The sequence below is a fragment of the Octodon degus genome, unplaced genomic scaffold (genome assembly GCF_000260255.1).
Source record: "Octodon degus isolate 3935 unplaced genomic scaffold, OctDeg1.0 scaffold00025, whole genome shotgun sequence".
Taxonomy (NCBI): Eukaryota; Metazoa; Chordata; class Mammalia; order Rodentia; family Octodontidae; genus Octodon; species Octodon degus.
In genome coordinates, this window is record NW_004524601.1 from 4821848 (window position 1) to 4832084 (window position 10237).

General features: G+C 51.7%; 2 protein-coding genes across 7 annotated transcripts in view; one reads left to right on the forward strand and one right to left on the reverse strand.

Annotated features, from left to right (window-relative positions):
- Positions 1 to 3470, forward strand: part of Dnah7 (dynein axonemal heavy chain 7) — a 268173-nt gene extending 264703 nt beyond the window's left edge. For all 3 annotated transcript variants that reach the window (XM_023712349.1, XM_023712350.1, XM_023712351.1), the window contains one exon: positions 3217 to 3470. In XM_023712349.1, coding sequence (XP_023568117.1) covers positions 3217 to 3423 — 207 coding nt within the window. In that variant the 3' untranslated portion in view covers positions 3424 to 3470. The remainder of the gene's footprint in view (positions 1 to 3216) is intronic.
- Positions 3471 to 3772: 302 nt separating this feature from the next.
- The window catches only part of Slc39a10 (solute carrier family 39 member 10), a 96571-nt gene continuing 90106 nt past the window's right edge, over positions 3773 to 10237 (reverse strand). For all 4 annotated transcript variants that reach the window (XM_023712375.1, XM_004628613.2, XM_023712374.1 and 1 more), the window contains exons 9-10: positions 8954 to 9144; positions 3773 to 6292 (exon numbers count right to left, since the gene is read on the reverse strand). In XM_023712375.1, coding sequence (XP_023568143.1) covers positions 6134 to 6292; positions 8954 to 9144 — 350 coding nt within the window. In that variant the 3' untranslated portion in view covers positions 3773 to 6133. The remainder of the gene's footprint in view (positions 6293 to 8953; positions 9145 to 10237) is intronic.

Genomic DNA, 10237 nt, shown 5'->3' on the forward strand with positions numbered 1-10237 from the left:
CTTTAATCTGCTGAGCTATTTGGCTGGCCCAGGTTTTCTATTTAATCAAGATAATTTCTTGTGTTTTTGGCTCTCAGGCTTTTGATTGCTTCAAACTGAGTTTTAAGATACTTAAGGCTTATTTAAATGTCTGCCTGTCTTGGTTACTGTTTTTGTTGCTGAGACAAAATACCCAACACCCACAGTTAAGAGAGGGTTTCTTTAGCTCACAACTTGTACAGGCTGGATGGCTCCAAGGCAGAGTGGCACATAGCCCAGGGCAGCAGAGAACAGCTCATGGCATCCACAAGGTCGCAAAGGCACTAAGAGAGGCAGACAAGGCTTTCCATGTCCCTTACACTGAGTCCAGGCTATTGCCTGAGGGCAGCTGTGGCGCTCACACCCTTACCCAGGCAGCTCTGTGCCAAAGCAGTCAGTGGGCTGATGTCCTGATTACACGCCCTCGATCCCAGATCCCAGCACCAGGCGCTCTGGATCCAGCCACCTCTGGAAAGCCCACCCCATGACTGCATGAGGCTTTGGGAACATATAGACAGACTATAGCATTCTGCCCCAGCATGGAAAGACTCACACACACCCCTTTATGCAGGAGGCATTTGGTTCTTCTCTAAAAGTTGCCAAAGTCCTGAAAGTTTCAACATTGCTGTGAAGTCCAAGTCCCAAGTCTCCTCTGAGATGTAAGGCAAATTCTTAGCTGAAAGCCCCCGTACAAATGAAAAGAAAGCTATGCATTTCCAATATGCAATGACAGACAACATTCACATGACAGACATTTCCATTCTGAAAGGTACAAATGGGGGATACAAAGGAGTGGGACCAGAGCAAGTCCAAAACCCACCAGGGCATCCATCGAATCCTACAGCTCCATGCACCCCAGCAATCTGTGGCAAGATGCGACCTCTGAGGGGTTTGGGTGGTACCGTCCCTGTGGCACTGCGGGTGGCAGTAGCTCCCATGCCTTCTCCCTGGGGCTGGCTTCGCCCCCTCCTTGCAGTTAGCAGCAGATCACCCACATTCCTAGCTTCCCCACGCTTCTGAAGTCTGTGCTGCCCCCTCAGCCTCACACTCACAACTTTTCATGCTGCCCTCTTGGGCACACTGCCTGGCATCCCAGGGCTGCTGCTGAAATCGGGGTGGAAGCCTTTCTGACCGCACAACTCTTGCATCCTTAAATGCACCTAGAACCAGCTCCACATGGATGATGCCTAGGTCTGCTGCCAGATGAAGCAGTAGCCAGGCTTCCTTCTCCGTTGGCCGTAGGGGTCCAGTGCCTGGGAACCAACTCCCGAGGAACAGCCTCCCTAGGCCACCGCCATTCCGGAACACGAAGCTCTGAGCTTTCTTCTCAAAGCAGCTTTTCACCTTTGCAATTTGGACACTGCAGAGGGTAGAGTCCTGCTGCTTCTGGGGATGCCCTCAGGCCATCTTTTCTGTTCTTCTGTTCTGGTTCAGCAGTCAAGATCTCTGTTGTCTTTGCAGTCCCCAGCTTTACTGGAGCTTCCTTTCTGGCCAGACACACAATGTTTTTAAATCCTTCTGCTGGGCTCTTTGCTCTTGATTCCCAATATGATTTGGCTAAAAGCCCCCAACAGTAGCCACACCACGGGCTCTACATTTGACTGCCTTGAAACTTATTCTGCAGTTAATTAGCCCCCTACCCTTAATCTCAGCCTCAGGCAAAGTCTCTGGCTGGATACGAGCAAGATGTACGCAAACTTTCTGCCACAGCACAGCCCACGTCGTCTGGAGTCTGGCAGCCAGTGCAGTCCTCCTCCTCCTCCTCTTCCTTCCCCTCCTCCTCTCCCTCCCCCTCCCCCTCCTCAGCAGAAACCTCTCAGGCCAGGACTTCATTGCCTTTGGTCTTCTGAGCCCTGACCAGAATCTCCCGTAGGACACTGCCTACGGGGTTCCAGCTCTGCTTTTTCAGCTGGCATCTCCAGATCATTCCCAGTTCTCCCCAAAGCTATCCCGAAGGCTCCTGAACCACATGGTCAGACACAGCTACAGCCAACAGCCCACTTCTCTGGTGCCAGATTCTTAAGTTACTTTTCTCACTGCTCAAAACACCTGACACCCAAAGGTAAGGGTGCAAAGGTTTACGCAGCTCAGGTTGTAGAGGTTCCGATCTGGTTATACGAACAACGGTTATTTTAGGTTATTATAGTATATTCGGCACCTTTTACTTATGTACAGGAAACCTCTCACCTGAAAGCTGAGCCCACACTCTGTAAACAGAGTCACAAATTGCAGATACCCACCCCCAAAACACAAACTTACCCAGAGCCAGAGCCCGATCCACCTTTCTTTTGTGGACCTGCACTCTATTTCCTGTGAGTACTGCTCTAACTCTGTCTAATAATTTGTGTCTCTAAAGAATGGATCTAATGTGTATGTTGGAAATTTTTTTCAAGTTTTAATTTTGTAGTAGTCCTCAGGTTTTTGCATGTATAGAACTCATCATCTGCCAGGCCCGGTGGATCACACCTGTAATCCCAGCACTCGGGAGGCTGAGGCAGGACTGCCATGAACTTGAGGCCAACCTGGGCTACACAGTGAGCTCCAGGAGGGCCTGAGCCACAAGGCATGTCCACCTTCGGGGCCACAGAGGTGGGAGTGAGCGCTCACTGCGATCAGAGGCCCTGCTGCAGGGCGGGGCCGTCCTGCCAGGCTGCAAGCCGTGGCAGCAGGCACATGGGAGGGCTCCTTCCCTCACTGCGCGGCTGCCCAGGCATCTGGCTCTTCCGAGGGCTGCTTTGCCCCTGAAGTTCTGGGGACTGGCTTTAAGTTAGGAAGACTGGTGACTCGTGTCAGCAGTGACAGTTCTCTCCCTTTAAAGTCCATCTGATCTTATTACACTTAGCACCACTATGATGGGGAGGGGAGGACTAACCGGGCAGTCGGCAAGAACTGCTTTGGCGCTTACCTGGGCTCAGGAGGCTGAAGCAGAAGAGTAGCTGAGTTTGAGGCAGCTTGGGCTACTCAGTGAGCTGAACGCCAACGTAGCCCACCTAGCAGGACCCAGGGCCCAAACCAGAAGAACTGCTGCTTTTTCTCACTTGAACTTCTAGCAGGCTCTGAAGGGAGTTGTGATGGTTCTTTGAAAATGTCTGGCCCCTTCACAGCAGTGCTGGCTGCACCGAGCCCGCCAGGGCCCCGTGCACGCCGACGGGCACCTGGCCTCGGCCTCACGCAAGGTGTGCGCTTGCTTCCTTCCAGATGTGGCTGAAGCCCTGCAGGCGGGCCGACATCCCCAGGCGGCCAAGCTACCTCGCACCGCTGTACAAGACCAGTGAGCGGAGAGGGACGCTGTCCACCACGGGCCACTCCACCAACTTCGTGATCGCCATGACGCTCCCCTCCGACCACCCCGAGGAGCACTGGATCGGGCGCGGCGTGGCGCTGCTGTGCCAGCTCAACTCCTGACACCGGCCACTTCCTGCCAGGCAGCGGGGTACACAGTGTTCTGTCCGAACCAGTTTTCTAGCTTCAATAAATCTAAGTAACTTTCTTAACTACAAATTTGCCATGTGTGAGCGCAATGTCAATCTATAATGCATGCTGTGTTGATAAAGGACACATGGGCCGGGGCAGCAGCTCCGCGGTCTAAAGCACCTGCTTCGGCAAGCCCACAGCGGCCATGGTTTGATCGCTGGCACCGGCCACAAAATAGGTAGGTAGGTAAACAGACAGACAGACAGACAGACAGACAGACAGAGACAGACAGAGGACACGTTATGAAGCAGTAAGGGACACAGTGTATTGGCTCTTTTGGAATAACTTTATTTTGGGAGAGTTCCGTAAGCATCAGGAACATACATAAAATGACACACCACTGTTGACAAAGAAAACCAGCATATGATCATTTCCAGCTTTATAAATTTTTTAAAAATGATTTCAGTTACAACAAAAAAAGTCTAGATATTTTAGCAAGAATCACCTTGCAGGACCATAATCACAATTAAGCCACCGACTCCCCGCTAATGGAGAACTCGCACTGTGCACAGGAACTACAGCGCCTCTAAGCATAATCACAGCCGACGGAGTGCAATGTGCTATACACCAAAACCCACATGGACGTCACACAGTGACAGCACCGTACAGGTAACGTGAAGGACCTCCAACAGACGCACGGTAGATGAGCCTGGTCCGCTGATGGAATGTTGGAGCCAAACAGAAATGTAGTAGAATTGAGATTGTCTAGAAGACTTCAAACTATGTATTAGAAAAATGATGTCAAAACTAAACACTGGTGGAACCCTATCAAAATACTAGCAGCAACTGTTAACAGCCCTCTTAGGAAGCTAAGAAAATCCAGCAAAGAAAGATAATACCACTTCAGAAGAGTATAAAACTGTATATACCTTAGCATAATCTATCAGCTTTAAATGAGGCATTTATTTTAAGACTGGGAATATATTCCAGCTGTTGCTTTTAAATGAAGCAGATTTCAAGCTGGAATGCATAATCCTCCTGGGCACAGACCCGAAGTGAACTGGAAGTGTTTCCTGGTTCAGAAAGCAAGATCCCTTGAGGTTGGCAGTACTAAGCCAAACGTCAGCACCTTTTTGCTAGGTTGCTTGAAGAGCCAAGCAGTGAGCTGAGGGCTGTCTCAATTCAGTGCCCAACATGGAAAAATGATATCTGTGGTTTTAAAAAAATACTCCGACTTATTACAAAGAGGCCACGAGAAAAGCAGAAGCAATTTCCAGATTCAAGCATAAATTAAAGATGTACAACACACATGCTCTCCTCTTTGTGGCATCAAGGTCTGTCAACGCCTGATGCACACGATGCTCCTCAAGTTTGGTTTTGTTTGTGAAACAAAACTCCACAGAGTAAGTGGAGGGGAACGGGGAGGACAGGCGGACTCCACGGAGACGCCTCCCATGGAATGGAGCGTTCGGCTCTCTTGTGTCCGAGCTGAGCCGGAAGATCTGTGAAGAGCGACACCGGCTCCAAGCAGGTGGAGACGCAGTAGGCAGCAGAGCCAGGTGCGCCGACCCAGCCGGGAGAAGCCTTGGCACAAAGTGTAAACAAGGTCTACATGCAGGACTGGCAGACAGACCACCACGCCAAGCTCGGGGGAAACATGGCCTGCGCGCCTCACAACCCATCCACACGTACAGCCAGGAGGACAGCGCGCACAGGGCAGGACACCGGTCCCTCCCGTCAGGCACCTACAGCAGATCTTGGCACAGAGGGGCCAGAGACTGCAGCTCAGACTGACCTCGCGGCTGCCAGTGTCACCATCTGCTACCCTGGCCTCACTGCAGTCACCGCCCGGGCCCCAAGGCCAAACTGCGAACACGTGGAACTGGAATTTCCCCACGAACCCAGCCAGTGTCACCAAGCTGGAAAACTGAATAGCTGGACCACATCTGGGTTCACTTTGCGGATGTGTCACAGGAGGTTGTCATCTTAAGGAAAAACATACGACCACATGCTGACACGCCCCTCCCCCCAACCCCAAACAGAAACAAAATTATGGTTAAGAAACAGAAAAATACCCCAAATACCAAGTATTACAACAGTACAAAGAACCATTATGAATCTGTCATTAAACTGAAGCTCACACAAACATACAATCACAAGTTTCAGTAGTTTAGGCTGCAAGTTCAGACACTATGCAAATATATACAAAAATAGTAACTCTAGATTCAAGAATAAGGGCTTCCCAACGCTAATTCATCGTCTCCTGCAGCCTGAGCCCTCCCCCAGCCCCCAGTCTGCTGCGCGGCTTCCAGGCTGTGTCGAGCTGACCCTGGCGCGCGGTCCAGACGGGGCTCGAGCGAAGGGCAGTCTCATCCTCAGCACGTGGACTTGTCTGCTCAGCGTCCGCTTCTAATATTCTTAAGGTTTAAATGATTTTTTGGTTCAATTCCTATTTCTGCATAGCCACAGAAGTTTCTACTAATAAGGAGACTACTTTAGTGTTTTATATGATTTTTTTAAGAGTCTGAATCACACATACACTGACGTTAGCGCGCGGAGTCCTGTCTGTTCCCGTCTCCACGGTGAAATGTCCCTCTGCTGGGAGCGAGCGCTGAGCACCAGCCACGGCGAGGCTCCGTCCTCGCACTCTGAGCAGTGCAGGCCCACGCGGGCCACGCGCACCTTGGAGCAGCTGCAGAGCTCAGAACTGGATGTCCAGCACGATTTTGTCTTCATACAGCGCGATGACCAGCATGATGGCAAAGCCGAACAGCAGCCCCAGGTTCTGCAGGACAAACTGCCCCACGGGGCAGAAGCCGTGTTCCTCATTGTCGCCATCACCGTGCAGCATCTCTGGGAGCTGCGGAGAGGAAGCGCAGCCTCAGAAGCAGCCACACGTTTGTCAGGCCCACACGGCGCAGCCCCGCTGCACTGCTAGCAGAGGTGCTGCCCTCCTGTCCCCTCAGTTTTGTGGGGAGGACCTTTCTTTCCTTCAGAGCTCCGCGCTGCCGCCCTGCCACTCAGGCGCGAGTGCTGTGCTGGCCGCTGACCCGGCCACGTCCGAGTTGGGCTCTGACACCCAGGCCACTCGACCGTGACAACAGGGGACAGCCTGCCCCTGCCCTGACTCACTCAGATGTCCTACAGAGACCTCAAATTAAACTGTGTGGCCTGCTGAGGTCTTACTGAAGGGCTTCAAAGAAAGAAAAATTTTCCTATAGCCAAAGTGGCCTTCATAAAATAAAAGTATGGTCAGGGCATTCGAATGGCTCTTAGCGTCACATTTCTTTGGCACGGCCCACCGCAATCTGATTCACAGCCACTGCTGACGATATGGACACCATTTTTAATCCCCTTTTGGGCCAAAAACATAGCTCGGCAGCATACGCACCTGCCTGACAAGGACGAGCCTCGAATTTGATCCCCAGTACAAAAAGTAAAAGTGACCATTTTTAACTCATTTCTTCTACTCAACATTTAGAAAATGAGTAATTTTAGGGGGCCCGCCCCTTAGCTCAGCTCTTTAAGTGGCTGCTTCAGCAAAGCAGTCAGGCTCAGGTTGCTGGGGTTCGATCCCCACAACTCAAGCCAGCCAAACCTGCCCTCAAGGCATTCGGAGCAAAAAAAGAAAGAAAATGAGTAATTTTAGTCGTCAAAATCTTAGAAAATATACATAACTCTGTTCCCTTTCTCTTCTTTTTCTTTTTCCATATTTAGTACAGGGTCTATGGGATCTCACAACACAGATCAGACTCATAGTGATTCTGTTTTTAGCCTCCCAAGAGCTGGGATTACAAGCACGCCACCACCACGCCCAGTCTCAATCGCAGTCTCAGCCCACCCCAGGGGCAGGGCCGGCACAGTGTGCTGGGGATCGAACCCCAGCCACCGTGCTCTGCCTAAGCAGACGCTTTAGTCCACTGAGCTATCAGGCCAGCCCTGTTCCCTTTCTCTTGAACACTGCAGCCCTTCCAATGCAACTGTCACACTGCAGAGAATGTCCCTTTGCAGCAGGTATTTTAGGGTGTTTCCTCGGTACATGTCCTGAAGTAGGCATGCTACCAAAGGGATGTCGTGAGCATCACCAGCTCACCACTTGCCCCTCTGCTCACTCCGCTGGGCCCCGTATGTTCCTACAGCTCCCTCCGACATCTTACCACAGAGGCAACCCAGGGCCATGCCAGCCTCCTCTCTGTGGTGGCAAACAAGTTGTGCTGTGTGCTTCTGACATGCGTAAGAACCGCAGTGAAGAGCTCTCTTCTCTGAACAAGCGGCCTTCCCTTCAAACCCTTCCCCAGGAGCCCCTACCCCCTCCCACCCTAAGCCACACCATTCAGCGCTAGTTCTCACAGTGTGGAATGCGCCTGGAAGGCCTGCCCCAGAGCAGAAGGACGGGTCAACTGTGGTGCTGCTGGAGGACAAGCAGACCAGGGGACTAAGCCACACAGAAGACCCTGGCAAATTTCACAAAGGCAATCCTGCCTGCAAATCAATGGGGAAAACCTATGCTTTGTACTCAAGAAAGAAAAAACAAAAATAAGCAATGATTTGCCAACCAGGGGGAGTAGAACAAGAGGCTGGCGGACGAAGGGGAAGCTGAGTTCAGAGATACCTCCCCTCAGGGACAGGGACGGGCCCAGCCTGGAGGGCAGACAGGGCTGGGAAGAACAGGGCTAAGAGCACGGGCAGGGATGTGGGGCTGAACACAGGGTGTCCTCAGGATAGGCATGGGGCAGGGTGGGGGGTCCTTGGGAAGAAGAGTCCGTGGGATGCTGAGACAGAACCCAGAGTTCTGGGAAGCCAGCGCTGCCCAGATTTCAAGAATTAATTCAGATTCATTTCTTCTTATTCTTCCCATGTTTCAGCTTTTGAAAATAAGCATTAAACCTGTGATTAAAAATTTAGGCTGCACAACCATGAAATAAGACATGTGACAGACTATGTGGGAATAAATGGGAATGGGCTACCTGGTTAAAAGACAAGTGGAGTTGCTGGTTCCACAGAAACATGGTCGTATTTGGGGTCTTGGAGCACAGAGCAAGGCAGACTGACTGGCAATGGTGAGCTTAACTAGCTTTAAGCGAAAGCAATAAAGTGTATAGAATCTTTCTGAATATATACCACTGTCTAAAGAAGATGAGCTTACCACATAGGTGTCGTTTTTCTCCATTTTTAACCACACACCATGCTCAAAAAAGATTCTGTTTGACAGCAATAAAACACTTCTGTCCCCACCACGTAAGATCTGCAGGGCAGTGTAACTGTTCCCTAACCACATATAGCACTGCTTTTTAAAAATACAGTGACATCCCCTGGTCAGAAATTTCAGCATCCCAACTGTTCTCCAAAACAGTTGGACTGAGATGGCCGTCCACTGTGGGCAAGTGGGCGGACACTGCGGGCCTGCAGCGCAGGCTCCACTTCTAAGGTAAGACTCACTGCAAGCCAGCACCCCTTCCACTCTGCAAGCGGCACCCCACCCCCCAGGGGTTAGGCTAAAAAGAGAACATGAGCGTCTCACCATGTCCACCAGGGCCACGTAGAGGAACATGCCTGCAGTTACAGCGAAGATCCAGAGCGTGATGTTGTTGGCGTACTGGCCCACGGCTGTGCCGATAAGCATGCCCACGTAGGCCATCATGGCGGACAGGAGGTTGTACACGATGGCCTGCTTCACCGTCATGCCGGCCTTCAGGAGGACGGCGAAGTCACCTGCAGCCAAGATGGAGGAGACAGCGCTGAAGCTGGTGTGAAGGGGGGAACCCGCAAAAACACAGACTGCACGTTGAAAAGATGCCTCGTTAATAGTGGTGGCTAGGGCAGGCTGTGGAGGTAACAGAACTGTTCTGTGCCCATCCTGCTAAAATTAAAAAACCTACACACACAAAAAGGTCAATTTTACTGTATGAGAACTTAAAATGTATGTTTAGAAAGAAAAACAAGAAAGTCACAAAAGCAAGAGTTCCCCGCTCTTTTGTGTGTGCGTGCAAGGTCTCACTACGCAGTTCTGACTCACAGCGATCCTCCTGTTTTCTGCCTCCCTAACGCTGGGGTTACAGGCATGCGCCACCACGCCTGGACTCCATGGACCGCCCAGCGCGCCCGGGGGCAGGGCCGGCGCGGCATGTGGTGCCGGGGATTGAAAAGTAGCCCTGGAGCTTGCCTAAGCAAGGGCTTCGCCTGCGGAGCTATCTCACCGGCCCTCCCCCGCTATGTTAAGTAGCAAGAGTTCTCTGCTCTGCCTGCTTTCTTCCACGAGAAATGGCCGTGGATGAGCTGCTTTCCATCTTCTGCTATCACAGCTATTTCTTCCTCCAGAAAAATATCCAACATGAACTCTGAAACTCCTGCAAGCGTAAAAGGAGCGAGCGCTCCCTGCAGACGCGTGCACGCATGTGTGCCTCTGGGGCTCGCCGAGACAACGCAGCACAGGTGGGTCCACGAGAGCGCATCACAGAGCTGGGGACAGAGCGCACAGCAAGCCCCGAGGGTTCCTTCTCCACTCAGGGTCTGCAGCTGAAATCCTGGGGAAAGCAATGAATTACTCCTCTGAAAGCTGCCAGGGGAGCACCTTGCTGTCACAGAGGCCACCCTGCGACCCCAAGTCAGACGCAAGAGGCTTATGCATAGCAGTTTGCTCCGTCAGATGCCAAATGGACCAGCATTAATCCCCTCTGGACACTTGCTAGCTGACCCACTGACGGGCTCGTTTCCTTCTTTCAAGAAACACTCTTTAAAAAAGATAGGAGGGGCTGGAGAGATGGCTCAGTGGTCTAAAGCACCTACTTAGAACAAGCTTAGCAAG